The sequence below is a fragment of the Agelaius tricolor genome, unplaced genomic scaffold (assembly GCF_023055355.1).
Source record: "Agelaius tricolor isolate 1412-34295 unplaced genomic scaffold, bAgeTri1.0.p SCAF_6, whole genome shotgun sequence".
Taxonomy (NCBI): Eukaryota; Metazoa; Chordata; class Aves; order Passeriformes; family Icteridae; genus Agelaius; species Agelaius tricolor.
The window spans coordinates 3,854,032-3,872,394 of NW_027269266.1; the positions used below are offsets into that span (position 1 = coordinate 3,854,032).

The following is an 18,363-nucleotide window of genomic DNA, read 5'->3' on the forward strand; positions in this document are numbered from 1 at the left end:
AACCCTTCCTTTACAATGAGCCAGCCATGCAGACTAACTGGTTTTATTAATCCACAAAGCAAAGATCAATATTTGCATACATTTATAAGCAGTTAAGTGCATCTGTTTCTGCATTAAGGCCCTCTGTGTTGCCTTTTCAGAGAGCCAAAGCCATGAGAACTGTAACCACCAACACCACACAAGCTACAGGAGGAGTAAATCCAGCCCACCACACCCCTTTGGAGAAAGCTTCAGTCCAACACATCCTTTTCTGGTAGAACAGCAAGAAACAAGTATGCCAAGCTACAATTTGCCTAAGGCTCTTAGAAAAGCATTTCAAAAGATAAAGTTCCTCTAGGTCAAGAGCTGAATTGCTGTTCCTTAAGGTGTCTTCTAAAAAGAAACAATGCCCCAAGTGTTCAACTCCTTAGGTCCCAGATGTATCTTACTTTTAACACCTGCAGAATAGAAATAAAAATCATTCATTCCACTAGAAGGTAATTTCATTTTTTTTTAAATCAATCACTCAGGGTATTCAGCCATTCACAAGTTATTTGAACCTTAAAAGATTGGACCTTTAAGAAGAAAAAGAAAAAATTCTGAAACTGAATAACACATTTCCCACAATAACCTGCCAATTTGGAGATAAGTTATTGTGTAGAGCTAAACAATTTGACAGGGTCTTTTAAAGATGATATGACCTGAAGTTAAACCTACAGAAATGAAGAATAGGTCTATTATCTGAATATTATTTTGAGAGATGCATTTTAGACTACAATACACAGGTGCTAAGTAAAAGATCAAGTGAATTGCAAGAAATTGTAAGTGACAAGAAAACAACTTTTTCAGCTGCATCCAAATAACTACTGCATCCACTATACTTATATTTTATTACTGGAATTAGAATTTTCTCTCATTTTATTAACAGAAGAAAGGAATGAATGAGGCAAAATATAGCTTACAATGCCAAAAAATCTTTTGTCTTGTAAAGAGAACTGTAACATCCTGCCTAGTTCTCTTATCTTTTTTCACACAAAGATTTAATACTCTTACATGCTCTGAACAGCACATAACATTTATTCAGGTTCTGTAAATACCTACAGGTGTAACAGAACACACTCTCCTGGAGCTGTTTGAAAAATGTGACTCATTTCCTGAAAAAATTTTCCAATTAAGGAGATTTAAATTTTCTTTACTTTAAAATATTTTGGTTTCCAACAATTTTTCACGTTCTGAAATAGGAGACGCATGGCTTTCCTCCACTTGCTTCCAAGCAGAAAAGGTAAAGTAACATTACCAAAAAATAAAAAAAAACAAACCCAAACAGGAGATATTTTTAATGCTTATAGTTTTAAGCATTCAAATCAAAATTAAAACTTCATTCTCATTGAAAAAGAAAAAAACAGTATGTTTCTTTATCAGAAAAAGCACCTAAATATCTCACTATCTCTTTGAAATACAGTAGGTGGCTGAGCAGCCCAAGTGCTCAGTATTTGGACCTGCTGAGGAGCAAAGTGCAAATCTCCAAGGAGTTATTGTTGCAATAACACACACAAAAAAAAAAAGAAAACCTCAGCTGTGAAATACTTGGCTAAAAGGACAGGACCAGAAAACAGATCTAATAATCTCACAAGTGGTATGAAATAAGCATGGATTGCCTTGCCATTTCTGAGGTCTCCAGTGTAACTGGAGGTTCTGATAGCAAGTTGTCCATTAGCTAAAATTGAGGTGTCTTGTCTTTTCCTGTAACATTTGATGGAATAACAAAGGAGGAAAAATGAATTGGTCTTAACACATGGGTGTCAACCATGACTCTGTAATGCAAAAATTCTGTAGAGAGCCTTGTTATCTAACCTTTCAGCTCTGAAATATACCTTCTCTTAGTTTCAGAGCAGAAATCAGAAATGTTTTTTTAGAAATAACAGCAGAGCTCCCAGGAAAATGCTTTCCTTTGTAATTGCCATTTTAAATTGCCATTTAAAAGCTGGATAACTGAGATAACACAGAACAGAAAAGGGAGACAGTAGACTTGTCACCTTTTTGTCTTTGTTATGATGAATGGAGAGATATGAAAGATTTTTTTTTTAACTGGGTTTAGTGCATTTTGCTTCATTTATGCGTTTTTTTTCCTGGTTCATTTTGAAAATATACTTCTGTTGTAGATCCATACTCCAGTAGGTGGGGAAGAAATCATCACAATATACAACATTTTCACATCCTGTGCACCTCTGAGCTAAACCAGCAAAACTAAAGAACAAATATCAGAATTCGGGAGTTTAGTTTGAGATTCCACAACTTTCTGATGCCTCTAGAAGGTCTTTCACCACTCCTTTATACGTCACAAAATAACAGAAAAAAAATATAATTACATTTAAGAATCTTTTCTGTGGATCCATTTGATAGAAGTGGGAATCAGTATGATGGGGAGAGATGAGCATAGCAAACATCAAACTGAAAGGAGTAACTTAGCTTAAAATCTAATATACTTGTCATTAAAATTTAAAGATTGAAAACAAGCACCAGACACCTTGTCCCCAATCTGTAATGTGTGGAGATGGGAAGGAAAATTTCCTTGGTAAACTTACTATGAAAAAAGCCCACACTTACCATCACTGTAATCAATGGGTGCATAAGCTCCTAGGAAAAGGGAAGCTGCAAAGCTACTGACCAAAGAGATTCTCTGCAAAAAAAAAAAAAAAAACTAAAAACAGTGAGAAATACTGAGTCACATCAGTATTCGCTTCAAAGAAAGTAAGTAGAATGCAAATAAAATTATTGGAAGCAGCAAATGTTAATAGATGCTTAAGATTAGGCCCAGAAAACACACAAATACACATCTAGAAGGATTATTCAGTTGCAGTAATACAGCACATATCAACCTAAAAGTAACCCCATGATAAAAGCTGTTAAAAGCTCTGCCTTCTGAAACATGCAAAACACACCTGGTATGTTATCATACTGTGTTAGCATGAATCCACAACTTCAGTCTATCACAGAAAGACCTCCAAAGGAAAAAAAACCCCTCATTTTCAAAGAAAAACACTTTCTAAGGAAAAAAAAAACCAAACAAAAACACAAAAGAAACCCAACACCACCAAACCACCTGTGTGTTGATGACAGGGAAATGCTCAGAACCCTGCTCTGTCCCACCCAGAGCACAGGTCTGTAAACTTTCAGAAGCTCCAGCAAAGCTCTTGGGGCACCTTTAGCACCTCTTTGGGACCCCTTGCCTTCCTTCCAGCTGAGCCCCCAGACCTCCCTGGAGTTACTGCCAGGAGCTGGTAATAAACAGCTTTGAACTGAGCCCCTGCCTGCAGCTCTGCCTCAGGGCATGCTCCAGCTGCACAACATCCAACTGCAGGGCTGGCCAAAAAAATGCCCCCTAGGACACAGGACACTGATCCACCATGAACCTGCCTCCTCTTCACATCTGCTGTGTGAACCACCAGGTTAACCAGCCACAACCAGGCTTTCTGCATGATCAAGAACTGCCTGATCCCAAGAAGCTGGCAGAGAAGCAGACAAATCCCTCATTCTGTGCTGTGACTCACTCAGAAGAAATGTGCTTGTCACCCAATAACTAAACAGAATCAAACTTCTACAGGTGGAGCGAGCCAGAAGTGACAGGTTCTTATTAATGATCACAAAAGCACTTCTTCACAGCATTCAAGGGCAGCCTGTAGCCAGAGATCTAAGAGGTGGTTGTAATGGCCAGGAAATTTAATGATGCACTTGCTCTTCGTGCATCTCTCCCCAAGAATACACCACATTGTGCTCAGGTAACAAAGGCCTACCTTCTGTGGTGCCCCAGTGGGCACTAGCTGCCTGAAATGGAAGGAAAAAAGGATGAAGTTAAACTGTGAATCAGCCAGCCAGTTTAGCAAGCTGACCTACAGAAGCAAAAACATCCACCTTCCACATGTCATTGAGACTGCCAAGCTGTTCAGTGCTCCTTGAGGGTCCCCAAGAGCAGCTCTGGCAGAGAGAAGTTTTGTGCTTGAATGCATTTTGCATAAGTTTTATTGCTAGAAGTTGTCATCAGTTCAAACAGCCCTCAAAGTCTAAAATTGGTTTAACTAGTTCTCAGTCCCACTTCCCCCCAGTAACATATCTTTCTCTAAATTTAGCCTTAAGCTTATGACCAGACCATATAAGGGTTCTGTTTCATCTCATACCTTACTAGTTACAATGAGAATGTAAAAGAAAAGGGGAAAAAATTAAAAATCTAGAATTCTCCAACAAAATAGAGTCAATTTGCAATTCATTTTCTCATGAAATGAACTGCTTCATACAAGGGAGAGATTTAAAAAATAAACCCACAAAAAAAAATGCTATCAAGAACTGAAGTAATGGAAAACCAGGTCTTCCTTACTCCCCTTTATAAAAACAGGGTCTATGTTTCTCCTTTTCCAGTCAATGGGAGCTTCACCAGACTGTCACAACTTCTCAAATACAATGGATAGGGGCTGAGCCACTTCATTCACCAGTTCCCTCCCAGGACCTATGGAAGTATTTCATCAGGCCCTTGTGCAGCTTCAGGTCCCTTAGATGGTCTTGAGCTCAATCCTCTCCTACACTGGGTGGCTCTTCATCATCCCAGTCCCTGCCTTTGCCTGCTGTGGCTCAGGTGATGTGGCTGGAACTCTTGCCAGTGAAGGTCAAGGCAGAAAAGTGCTTGAGCACCTGGCCTTCTTCACAGCCTGGCTAACCAGGTCTCCCATTTCCTTTGGAGAGGGCCTACATTTCTCAAAATCTTCTTTTTAACACCAACATAGCTATAAATGCTTTTCCCACTGCCTTTGATATCCCTGGCCAGACTTAATTTTGTCAGGGCTTTAGCTTCCCTGACCTGATCCCTAACTGCTCAAAGAGCCTCTCTGTATTCCTACCAGGCTACTGCCTTTACTTCTACCTTCTGTAGGCTTCTTTTTTGTGTTTGAGATTGTCCAGCAGCAATTTGTTCATCCACACAGCCCTCCTGCTGTTTTTGCCTGACTTAATCTTAGCTGGGATGCATCACTTCAGAGCATGGAGGAGGTGATCCTTGAATATGAACTAGCTTAGGAGAGCCTGTATCCTTCCATTCCCACACTCCAGGAAGCATCCCACCATATCTCCACAATGCCAAAAGGATCAGAACCCCCTAACTCCTGTTTATTCCCATGCCATGTGTGTTTGCCCAGACATTTAATCTGTTCCATCAATGATGCTCTCCTGCTGACCTGCCATCCCTCTCCAGGCTCTGGCCTTCTCCTTCTGGCACCAACCTCATAGGAGTGGGATAATCTGAGGTTCTCCTCCCCCAACAACTTCAGTTTAAAGCTCAATTCACCAGCTTGAGAAGCATAACACTCAAAGTAGAACTGATGTTGGATTTTTATCTGCCTAACCACTAATAATTTAACAGAATTTTAAAAATTCAATTTTCATCTTAAATTCAAACACAAGAATCAGAATAATCTTTAGCAAAAAGGTCTGTAAAAACATCTGTGCAAAATAAATTTTAAAAGACTTTCAACAATGTTTTTCAATAAGGGAATTGAAGTTAAGCCAACCTCAGTTTGCTTGTAGACCTCAGGATTCTGGCTGTAAATCTTTGCTATCTGGTTTCCTGTAAAACGCTGAGAAAGAAATGCAAATGCTTAGAAACACAAACCCTAAATGGAGTCAATAATCATTAACTCTGTGTAATGAGTTCAGAACATTGCACTTTGGATATTTAATTTGCCTGATGCATGATGAAAGTCAGTGCACAGCAGGCAATCTGCACTAAACAGGGTATAACACATAGTGTCATTATGAGAATTTTGTTCACCTTTTGAAAAAAAGGCATGTGGAAAAGCATTACTATCCATAATTTACATTTCAGAAATGACAGTTCAATGGAATGAATCACACTTATTCTGTGCACAGGACCCAGCACAATTCAAATGCTGCCTTCACATCCTTGAAAAGGTTTAAGCTACACAATCTATGTACCTGCCTGTGAGGCAGGTGAATTGAAATTAAAGCAGGAAGTTTCATACTCAAAGCATATACTCCAGCACAGGCTAAAACAGCTGTAAGAATATTTGTTTTTCATCCATGTATTAGGTCAGATAATCAAAAAACCTTTTAACACTGAAACTTTAACATTTAACAAGTGAAAAATAAACTGTTAGTGGTATGCCAAGTCTGATTTCAACATCAGTCATAATGATGATTCAGAAACATCAGTTTGGGAGGTTAAAGCCTTATTCTGATTAAACAAGGGGCTGAGGTGCCTGCAGGGCAGTCCTGCTCCCACTCCAGAACTCATTGTCACAGTTACAAGGAGGGAAGACTCAGGAAGAGGAGACAAGTGGCAGCATATCTCTGACAGTGCCCCAAGCCTCTGAAACACTCTTAGGTCAACAGCTGCTTGTCAGCCTCCAGGGAATATTAAAAGGCCAATCTTTTAATTGCAGAAGTAAACTAGAGCATGATTCACAAATAGGTGGATGGATTTACCCTAAACAAAAGTGTAACACAAACTGGGTTTCCATTCCAGTAGAAATGTGGCCACACAAGATGCTCCCAGGGGACAACAAGGTCCTTGAGACTTTAAGCATGGCCACCCAACACCACATTTGGGAACCACTGGCCAAATGCTCCAACTGCTTCCTGAAGCAAAATTTCCAGTGTTTGGTTCATGTCACTGTGACATTTCTGTATCTCCCTTTGTGGGGCTAATGCAAAGCACAGTATGGTTGGAGTTTCTTCAAAAGCTCTGTCTCTCACAGTTAATGGCTGAGGGCTACCTGCTGCAGCTCCCTGCAATGACAGAATTGTTTCCAGCACGGGATTCTGCTGGGAACTCTCTCCCACCCATTCCTTACCTCATAGGCCCTGGAGCCAGTGACACTGGCCAGGTGCTGGGCTCCCCCCAGGGCTTTCTCCAGGGCTCTGCACTGGGAGGCTGTGCTGGAATCCATCCAGATGGGACTGTCACTGACTGAAAAACAGCCCTGTAATCAAGAACACCCTCTATTAACAAGTCTGATCTCTGAAGTCCCTGCTAGAGTAATGAAATACAGCAGCCATTCATATCAGCTCACAGCTCAGCTCTCTGACATGCCTCCTGCCTTTCTCTCAGCAATTGCAGAAAGCTGATATTGGGTACAAGGTTGGCCAGGGATGAAAAGTTCAACCCAAACTTTGCATCAGAGGGAAGCAACATGGTTTTTCTCTGCTGTCACTGCACAGACCCTGCAGCACATCCTCTGGCAGCCAAAACCCCTCCACAACAAACCATCAGATTATCTTCCCAGTTCTAACAACACATTTCTCCTTAATGCATGGCATAACCACCTGGAAATTCAACTGAGGCTTAATCCACCATTTATTCCAGCATTTTAATGTCATTTCCATGAGTTTTGCACAGATGAGACAGTTACAAAACTAATGATTTAGCACATTTAACACAATAGTCCCCCTTTCAACATATATCTGCCCTTTCTGACACTGAAGTAAGGGAAGAAGGGTCTTCCAGAGGAAAGCTGAGTCCTCCCAGTTTTTCTTTTTAAATAAAAGCTTGTCAAATCCATGTTCAAAGCTCACCAATCACACACACAAAATATTGAGGTCAACAAGGTACTTGGTTAGGATTTTAAGTCCACACAGCATTACACTTGCCTCTGAAAGGATAGAAGTGTAAACTGGTCTTTTTAAATAGATATATTTTCTTATGAAATCACTTGCACATCCTGCAAGGAATCTCAGGTACAGCAGTCCTTTCCACCACAATTTTTTGATAATATAAATATATTAAAAACGTAAAATATTTACAGATTGTTTACAAAAATATTACATTTTCTAGAAGAACAAAGAGTCTGTTACTCTGACACAGAAAGATCCTGGGACACCCACTGGCACCTGTAAGCTTTTAAAGCAGAACATACAGCCATTCAGGAGAAAATGAAATGTCAAACGTCCTGCAACTGAAGGAATAACTACTACATTTCATTTATGCTGCAGGGGCTTGCAGCCCAGCCAAACAAGAGGAAGAAAAGCAATGTGTAAGGATCAGAAAAAGGACAGTGTAGCCCTCCCTTCAGAGCTTTTGTGCACCTTACCTTTAGTGATTGATGTAAAGGGAGTTCAGATGATGCATTCTTTAAAATCTGGATGCTTCCTTTTTTCCAGTACACACTCCCATGTTGCTGTAGGAAACACAAACAGGAGCTGGAGATGCCCTCCAAAGCTTCAAAGTCCTGATCTTATATTCTAAGGAACAAAAGAGCTCTCTCCACACCAGGACCAAAAAATGGCCCATTTCAAATCAAGGGTCTCAAAAATCTCTTAAATAAGACTGAGCAAAGTAGACCCTAAATCAGAATATTGTTTTGAATGACAGAATTTTCTAGTGGGGACAATTATTGCATTGCTAATGGCATTAAATACTTATTTGAGGGCTCTTTGAGCTGTAGCCAGGGCTCCACAGTCAAGATTTAGTTCTGTGCAATTCCAGCAGAGACCCCTGAGCCATCAGGCCTGTCCCTCTTGCTGGAGGGGGAAAATAAAGGGAATATGGGCAGTCTGGAAATGCACTCCCTTTATTCTCTTGAGTAAGGTGGGGTTACTTGGGAGTCCTCAACTTGTGCTCCACTGAAGAATTCATAACAGAGCCTTGATACCAGCTCTTATTTTCAGACACTTTGCTCAGACTTTCAACTGCAATCAATGAAACATAGAGATGAAAGCAAGGGGTTTGATTAATTAGTCCCAGATACATCAAGATGAATAACCTAAACCTCACATGTCAGAATTAGCTGTTGCTTTGGTGCTGTCCTCACCCTGAATATCATCTGTGAAAGTTATAAAAGCCTCTGTTGATTCATAGGAGTACTAGGAAGAGACTGGCTAACTGACCAAATGTCAGGGTGGGTTCTATAAATTAAAAAAAAAAAAAAGGCATTATGCTCTACAGGCTAAATCATGGAACCATTTTTGTCATTTCTGCATCATTTGGGTTTTGTTGTTTCTGTGCAGACCCCTGTCCAAGCCAACAAAAAACTGCTCAGTGGGATGCTACTATGCTTTTAGCAAACTGTGCTCCTTGCTGGTTTTCCTACCCTATTTTCCACAAGCACCTGGATCTGCTGAAATTCAAAATGAACAAAGAATTAAAACAACATGAAGCCAAGCAGTTCTGCACTAAGCTGATCTAAACAGTTACATTGCAAACCTCATCCTCTACTCCCACCATCTTCTAGTGATTGCTCTGTGTGCTTCAGGTGTCCAGCTCCCCTGAGGAATGTCTGTGGATGCTTATGTAGAAGTTTAAATCTTATTTTATGCCATACAACTGTTTAAATTTATCACTCAACCTTATACTCTACCAAAGAAATGCAGTAAAACTGAACTTTTCTGTATAAACTAACCTGGCCAGCACCAGACATTGCTCTGACTTGAGAGAAGTCAAAGCCTGAAGACTTCATCTTTTCCAAGATCACATCCAGAGCCTACAACAACAAACAGAATCAAGAATGACAGTAACGAGCTATCAAATTATGCATACTCACAATCTGGAATTAAACAGTAAATTCGTGTCATCACTGATAAGAGTTCATTGGCAGATAATGAAAAATTAGTTAATGACTATGGACTTTTCAAAAATCTACATAAATTAATTTATTAAGTGAGAGTCCATAAAAGAAAAGTTGAGTCACACAGGGGAAAAATAAGATCTTTAAAGAAGCTAAATCACAAAGATCCACTCTTTGAATCCTAAATAAGAGGCAAAAATTAAAGAACTCCAGTTCATTAAAAAGCACTTTAGGAGTACCAGACACAAAGAAAGATTATCTTTTCTGTTCTTACTTTTGAAAACCTATGAAATCTTAATAGGGTACACCCTGCACCCCATCCTACAAGGCATTAGGCAACCTCAATACCAGTGCCCCCAGTGTCAACAAATTCACAGAGTCTTTAACAGAAAGATAATTCAAGTGATTTCAGCACTTCAAGCACCTAGGTAAATTTTGTTCTTGACATTTTCCTGAAGTTTAAAGCAAAAAAAATTACTCTATCTTTAAACAGTTTAATTTAGACCAGCATTTCTCAGACTTTCTTGACAAATGGACCACTGCAAGACTTCCAAACATCATACATACCTATATCGTTATATTATTAATTTAATAATCACAACAGTGCCTCTTCATTATGGTTCAAAAAACCAACTGCAAGCAAATTTACCCAACCCTTGTCAGCTACCGTGGATTTGGTGACCTTTCTAATATTTTAACTATTCAAATCCCTCTAGTAGGAAAAACTTACAGAGTACCATGTAAGTGTCACAGTTGACATGGCCATGACACACAGAGCATCACCACACAACTCCAGAAGGCTTTAAGCATTTGTTCATACCCAGTACCACCTCACCACATCAGAAAGCTTCAGGCATCTACACATACAGAGGAACATCCTCCCACCTCAGAAGTCTGCAGGCATCTGCCCTTCTTGTTCTTTAGCCCAACCTTTTATACCCCTGATGTTAATGCACTGCACCTGTGTGTCCTCTGGCCCCTTTGGTGATTAATACACCTGGGCACTCCGTGGCTCATTGCTGTCAATGCTGTTCACCTGCTTTTCACAGCTGTAGCCCATTGGGGAGGAGGCTCAGCCCCACTCCCAATTACCCCAAACTGTGTGCCTACATGTAAATATTGCAGAATCTGCACAGAAATAAGAAATTTTATTAAAAAAAAAAAAAAAAACAAAAAACTGTACTTCAAAATCAACATCAGTCAAAGTTACTGACTGGGAACCAGTGAATAAATTGCCCTTTCACCACTTACCAGCCTCAACATCAAGCAGAGCTTACTCTCAATTAAATAGTTTAAGTAATATGGGTGCTACAAAAACACAGATTCAAGCAAGGCAAAGTGGCAGCTGCCCCATTTGTGTATGAGATGGAAAAAAAAGAATCTTTTTTTTCAAATGAAAGAAAGTCAGGAAGGAATTTCTCACACGTAGAATGCTATAATAGTAGAAAGCGAAGAAACAAAAAAAAACCCATCAAAATGTTAGCAATTTCTACTATGTTTGTTGATAGCATCGCTATTTGCATACCAAAGACACAGAACAACACTTCAAAGAAAGAGAATGTAAGCAAAAGGTCTATGTTGATTTGAGTGATGAGTTCCACTATTGCTCACAGTAAACTTTGATTTCTGTAACAGCAAGGAAAAAGTTGATCCATATAAAGTTTGTTCATACCTTGACCCACATAAGCACTGGTGAAGTGACTGTCAGTCTGTCACTGTGAATGTAGACTCCACCTTGAGTCCTACAGAAAAACAGGATTTTCTCCTGGTAAATTCAGCATTTTTTTTTCCCTGCCAAGGAGAGTTCTTCAAGTTTATAATGACCAAGAGAATTTGCAATGCTTTTATGTTAAGAGCAAGGATCAGTGTTTGAAACATGGAAAAGTAAAATCCAGCTCCTAGGAGGTGACATGTTTGACACAATTGCAAAGTAAGTGATTTTAAAGGAAAGGCCCTGATCCTAAAGATCTGTGATACAATCCATTGCTGATATTGCTCATTGGCTGCATGTGATTCATAATCATTTCTGTCACAATTAGTGACTTGAACCTCAAAGATGAGGTTCAATTCTGCTGTTAAACCATCAAGTAAATTAATGTGTTTTATTGAAACTTGTGACTGGAGGATGACATTTGTCAATTCTAGTCTATCATTTAAGTAAGCAAATACTGTCATCCCACATCTTAACAACTGAATTTATCCCAAATGCCTTTTAGATGTTCCCCTCATGCAATTTACATGCTGTTCTGAGAGCATCCCACCCAGTCATGTCCACAAGTCTGAAGTTCCAAAAGAAAAAGAATGGTTTATTTATATGTAATATTTTGGAGTATATTTTCTTAATTTGTCTCCTGTTGGGAGCTCTTGTTATATTTACACTCAAGGAAGGCAAGAACATATACTACCCTTGCAGAGTGGGAAACATGAGTATGGCATGATTTTTTTCTATGCCTCCATCAATATCAGTGAGACCAAAAAGGGCAACAGTCCCCCCCACCCCAATCTCCAAAGCTTTAAATTACACTATTCAAGTAAAATATAAAATATAAAAAGCCTTACTTAAATTCTGGAAGGTCCTTATCAAAATGAACATTATCCTCATAAATGACCCTCAGCTGTTCATCGATAGCAATGACTTTCAACTAGAAGATATAAAACAGGAAGTTAATGAAATCTAGCAATAATTGAATAGAACTGATGACTCATTTATAATAATTTAATTCCCACAGACAAAATGAAAAAAAAATCACCCCAATCCATACAACTCACTGAAAATAGGGCATAATTTTACATTAAACAAATTCTTATGTGAATTTCCACAATGTTACCTATTCAGCAACATGTGGGTTTGTTTGTTTGTATTTTCTTTTTCCTGTAATGCACAAGATCAGGCTACAGGGATGCGCTAAAGAATGGCAAACATGTTACCAGGCTCGTAGCTTGCATCACAGTAGCCAGCCTTTCCAATTCCTCCAAAGAATACAGTATCTTAAAGATGTCATACACCTTCCTTTTTTTTTTTTTTTTTTTTGTCTTATCTTGCCAAGGAACCTCACAGACCCTTTAGGCTACCTTGAACACCTTTCCTGCTCCCCAGATGGTGAGCAAATTAAATTCTGCCCATTTGGAAAAGCTCAGAGGGCATTATATAAGTGTATTTTGAGCTACTGCCACAGAAAGAAACATCTCCAACTCCACAAAGCTGAGCCTTCTTGTAAGCACGAATTAGAAGGGTACCACAATCTTTCCTCATCTATCTTCACTTAAGTTCACCTAGTTCTGCAGAAAGACAGTAAGAGCTGAGAAGAAAAGCAAGAAGCAGCTCACATTCTGTGCCTATTTCAACCAAGGCGGAGAGTGCAAGCTGCTGCTAAAGGGACTGATTAACAAAGAACCTACAATTCTATCATCTCAAGGAGCTGCATTCAAATAACAAGGCCATCCCCATTTTTACCACAGTAGTGTAGAACCATTATCTATGCCCTGGCACAACTCATTATCAACCTGCACTCGCTTAAAAATGGCTCTGACCCAGTGCAGCTTAATTGGCTCTCTGCTTGCAGCATGTCCCCATAAAAACACTTGATCAGCCTAACCTGGATGTGTCTTTTCAAGCTCCCAAACTTCAGCACAACCATAATGGTGATTTATGCTCGAACACCTATTTTTAACATGTTCAGGTCTCTGCACAACTTGGGCAGAGATTCTATTCACAGTGCAGCAATATCTGGCTGTGACTACAAATCAGAATTTCCAGCAGAAACCTGAACATCCAGGTTCAGAGCCTTGATTCACACGAAGACACTGGGAATCTGGGTTTGGATGCAAATCCCAGCTCCTACAGCAGCAGGCAGAGGGACCATATGCAGCCTGCATAAAAAGAAGGACCACAGCACTCCTCCAAGATTTAAACCATCCCTAGCAGGATGGGGAAGCAGGACACATTTGGATATGCAACCCACTGCTTCAGATGGGGCAAACAGAAAGGGATGAAGGTGAAGGGGATATGAGAACAACTAGGTACATGCACTGTGTGCAGGCCATGGACATCTTAAAACACACAAATCACCCGGAATTATTACAGCCATAAGCTAAAATACAGGAAGTTCTGCTTGAAAATGACGAAGAACTTTGTTACATTGACTCTGGCAGAGCACTGGAACAGGATGCTCAGGGAGGATACGGAGTCTCCCTCTCTGGATACATTCCAAACCCACCTGGCCCTATTCCTGTGTCCAGGTGACCCTGCCTTGGCAGGAGGTTTGAACTGGATCCTCTCCAGAGGTCCCTTTCACAGACTCACAGAATCGGTCAGGTTGGAGGGACCATAGTGGATCATCATCCGGTCCAACCTGCCTGCTTTGGGAGGATTCTGAGCCAGACATCTATTGACTGTCCCCAGTGACGGAGACTCCACAACCTCTCCGGGCAATCCAGCCCTAAGGATTGTGTAATTCCGTGAATAATTTGGCACCGGCCGTGTGGGGCTGCAGCGGCTGCGAGCCCCGGGCAGGGAGCACCGCCCCGCTCCCCGCAGCCCCGGCCGGGCCCGGCGAGCAGCCCCGCCCGGCGAACCCAACCCGCCCGGGGAAGGAGGAGAGCGGGGACGGAAGGCGCGGGGAGGGGACGGAAGCGGCGAGAGAGGGAAGGCCTGGCCCCGAGCTGGCTCGGCAGTGGCCGCGCCGCCATCCCCTGCTCATCCCTCCGGGGCAGCCCCCGCTGGCCGAAGCCCGGGCCCGCGAACGGAGCCGAACCGGGCAGCGCAGCCCCGCAGAGGGAAGGGAAGGGAGGGGAAGGGAAGGGAAGGGAAGGGAAGGGAAGGGAAGGGAAGGGAAGGGAAGGGAAGGGAAGGGAAGGGAAGGGAAGGGAAGGGAAAGGCAGCCCCCGCCCCGCCGCCGACCGAGGGAGGGGAGAGCAGGGGAGAGACGGGGGAGGTGGCGCGGTACCTGCTGTGTGCTGAAATCCCAGCCCAGGTAGCAGGGAGCGGCCATGGCACGGCACGGCCCTGGCCCTCAGCCGGGAGCCGGGGCAGGGAGAGGGAAGGGGGCGGCTCTGCTGGCCCGGCCTCCCTCCCGGGGCAGGAGCCGCCGGCCCGGCCCCGCCGAGCGGCGGCACCGGCACCGCGGTTAATGAGTGCTCAGGGGGCAGGGAGAGGGACGAGCGCTCCATCCCTCGCACCGAGGGGCCAGGAGGAGCTCGGGGGGTGATGTGGTGGTGGATCGAGGCCGTGGTGCGGTGATGCTGCGGTGGGATTGTCCCGAACACGGCCCGTTAGAGCTCGGGGGTGATGCTGTGGTGGTGGATCGAGGCCGTGGTGCGGTGATGCTGCGGTGGGATTGTCCCGAACACGGCCCGTTCCCCGCTGCACAGCCCCAGCTCACACACCGGGGCGAGGGGATGCCGTCCCTTATTCCAGACTGAGCAAAGCAGGGAGCGGGGTGGTAACCCACAAAAGGCTGGAGCGCAGGTCTTCAAACCTTTACACTGTTTGTACATTGTAACAAAGGCGCCAGCTTTTATTGGTTACAAATTATATGACTTTTCTCGGCATTTGAGTCCGTTTCGAGCAGGAGTGAGTTGATGGTCGAGATTACCTGCTGTTGTGATCACTTTTCCCCCAGTTTCTGCTCAATTCTGCTGAATTCACTCTTGGTGGCTCTTGTCCAGCCCATTCATCTTGGGACTGTCTTCCCTGTTCCTTAAAACAACAGATTAGCCAAGCATACAGAATTCACAATGCAGTTGCTTAATCTTAACTGTCCAGCTACAGCTACTGGTTAGCAACTAAAATAAACACCTGCAAAGTTTGACACAGACCCTCGTTCAAATCTTGAGGGGCTTGGGATCAGGATAATGGGATGGTGGGTCACACTGTGCCAGGGTGGTGCATGGAGCAGCTGAGCATGGATAACCAGCACCCATACCCAGGGATCCCCAGAGGCAGTACCCAGCCCAGTGAGAGAACACCAGAGCTGCCATGCAGGAGCCACCCAGGGTCCAGAACCAAATCAAAATGAGCAACCTCAAGCCACAGTCCCAAGGAATTAATTAAATTTTAATATCGTGTTATTGCAATTACTGTCCCACAGCCCTGTTGTGGTATCACACTCTAATCAGCACAAACACACACAGCATTCCATTAAAAAACCCACTATTGTTACTTTGGCTGAATTGTTGTTTTCTAGTTTGCCTTTTTTCACTTGGGAGGGTTGGGAAGGTTTTAGGGTTTTGCATTATCTGCCTGTGACCAGCAAAGTGGTATTCCTTGATCAAAAGAAGACTTATCTAAAATACACTTCCATTATGCAATCAAGGCAGTATTTCAGCAGAGCTTTAATGAAGTCAAATAGGTTTTGCATGCCCAGGATGCAAAACTGTATTTGTATTTGTACTGTAAAAATATTTTAATATTTTTACAGTACAAATACTTCATTTGAGATAGCCCAGTTGGTCAGAACATGGTACTGATAATGCCAAGGTTGTGGCTTTGATCCCTGTATGGGCCATTCATTTAAGAGTTGGACTTGATGATCCATGTGGGTGTCTCCCAACTCAGAACATTCTGTGATTCTAACTATAAAATACTACCAAATTTTGTCATAGACTGAGCATTTAAAAATATATCCAGCGATTTCTCAAAGCCTTAACACCCAAAGGTTTATACTTACAATATTTCTAGTTATTGTTATAAAGAACAACCTTTTGAACAATGGCCACAAGGTAGTGGTGGAATTTGCCTGCCCCTGAAAAGCTCATGCTGGATGAACCTGTCCTGAACAAAGGTCTCACTTAACCAGAGGCTGTGAAGGAAATAATGTTTTTGAAATGTTACCAAGAACTGTTTCCTCGGTGTAATTTATACCAGAAAACAAAGGATCAAATAACACACAGAAGCTGGGTTTTTTATTAATGCAGAATGTGGCTGGTGAGCCAGAGAGGAGAGGTTTGCTCAGGCCTTTCATTGGCTGCACAGTCCCTGTAAACAATGACAGATTCAAAGGCTGAGGCTGGAAGCACAAGTCTGAATGTAAGAATGATGAATACTTCTGAAAAAGAAAAATGAGTGGATTTTAATTGTTTTTTAAGGAGGTATTGGCTAGTAGAAAGGGAACCAGAGTTTATAAATAAAAAAGCAATCTTGTGAGGATGTAAGAATCAGTTCTATTCTTCAGCAATCAGGTCAGAATAGTATCAAAAAAACAAGAAATAATTTGACTTAAACAGCACAGAAAAACTGGGACTGGAATAACCTCCCTTGTATTATCAATCTTAATTAGGAATAAGGGGCCAAGACGAGTTAGGAGGAGAATCCACCAAAGGACAAAGTGGGAATGTTATTGTTGCTACTTTCACTGCCCATGTTTCTCAAAAGAAAGTCAGGAAATTTGTAGAATCAAGGCCTCACCCAGTCACTCTGTTGCCCATCTTTTCATCAAAGCAGCATTGTCTCAAAATTATTGTTTGACTATGGAAAATGTGCATTGCTGCTGTTCTTTCTGCACAGAAATTCATGCCATAGCCTCCAAAAATGTCTCCTGAAAGCAAAGAAGGTTTAGCTGTGCATTTATCAGTGAAGTTGCATTCATGTACTGGTGAGGTTTTAGCACTGACAAATCCAGAATTTCCAGAGGGGATGGACAAAATTCCGTTTATAATTGAAATGTCACCACTGCAGATTACCAGCTCGAGGCAAAGCACAGATTAATCACTGAAGACAAGTGGAGCAGAGTAAAGGGAAAAGCAAGTTTATTCCCCTTTTCCTATTAACTAGTTTCTGACCTGATGGAGAAGCAATACTTCCATGCTTTCCTAGGCCCCTGGCTGTTTAGATAAGTTACAACTAGGATGCCAATTAAAGCTATTTTTTCTTACCCCACTGCCAGTTAACTGCAACTGCACATTTATAGCAATTCATTGCAAAACACAAATTAACTTATTCCACATTTCTACAGACTGAGATTTTTCACTTTTTATTCTCAATTCCAGTATCAAAACCTGCCTCTGATCTCAGCTGCTCACTGATATGAACTTAGATTTAACCACCCTCTTCAGCTTTGCACAGAGGAACTCCTTGGAAAACAGTGATAGCCTAAATTCCAGGCTTCATTATCACCACATCATCTGAGACATGCCAAGCTAGAGAGCAGATAGACCAGGCCTTTGCTCTAAATTAGGGTGACTGTATTGACAGCAGTCCAGATAACCTGATTTATACCAGCTACATAATTTAATGGGATGTGGAAGGACTCCCACCTCCACAGGAAACCCATGAGCAACTACAAAGCTAACAATCCTCCTGCTCCCAGAAGTAGATTTTGGGCACCTAACCAGTTATTTTAAGTAGCAGGCAGCCAAGTGTTTCTAAGCCCCAAGCAGGTATTCCACATTGTATAGGTGGGCCCAGCAGAAGCAATGGGACAGGTAAGAGTCCTTGCAAATAGAGACTTAAGTTACAAACATGCAATAAACCACAGCAGCCTGTGTCAGTACAAGCATTGTTAACTCTGCTGGCACAATTATCCTTTGCCCAATAAGAAATCTTGTGGCTCTTTAATTAGCCTCAGAAGCACAAAGCATGGTAAGCTGGGTCAAGATGCAAGCCAACCTTTTTTGCCAAGAAACCTGAGTCACGTGCACTGCTGCTAATGAGGAAGGAGATGTTTACAATGTTAAGCTCCAAGTAACACAACAGTAACACATTAACACATCACGTTAAAAAAACGAAATAGTCTCAGCCTGAGCACTGGACCTACCTGCTAGAGCAATATCTGAACAATGGCAATGCCCTAAAGGTCATTCCCTTTCTATTTGGCATTGC

At 41.9% G+C, this 18,363-nt stretch overlaps 1 protein-coding gene across 1 annotated transcript in view; it reads right to left on the minus strand.

Moving 5' to 3' along the window:
• The window catches only part of XYLB (xylulokinase), an 82,808-nt gene extending 67,844 nt beyond the window's left edge, over positions 1-14,964 (minus strand). Inside the window, exons 1-8 of the mRNA XM_071428535.1 lie at positions 14,492-14,964; positions 12,105-12,187; positions 11,218-11,287; positions 9,381-9,461; positions 8,073-8,159; positions 6,837-6,965; positions 5,535-5,600; positions 2,587-2,659 (exon numbers count right to left, since the gene is read on the minus strand). Coding sequence (XP_071284636.1) covers positions 2,587-2,659; positions 5,535-5,600; positions 6,837-6,965; positions 8,073-8,159; positions 9,381-9,461; positions 11,218-11,287; positions 12,105-12,187; positions 14,492-14,536 — 634 coding nt within the window. The 5' untranslated portion in view covers positions 14,537-14,964. The remainder of the gene's footprint in view (positions 1-2,586; positions 2,660-5,534; positions 5,601-6,836; positions 6,966-8,072; positions 8,160-9,380; positions 9,462-11,217; positions 11,288-12,104; positions 12,188-14,491) is intronic.
• Positions 14,965-18,363: the final 3,399 nt, after the last annotated feature.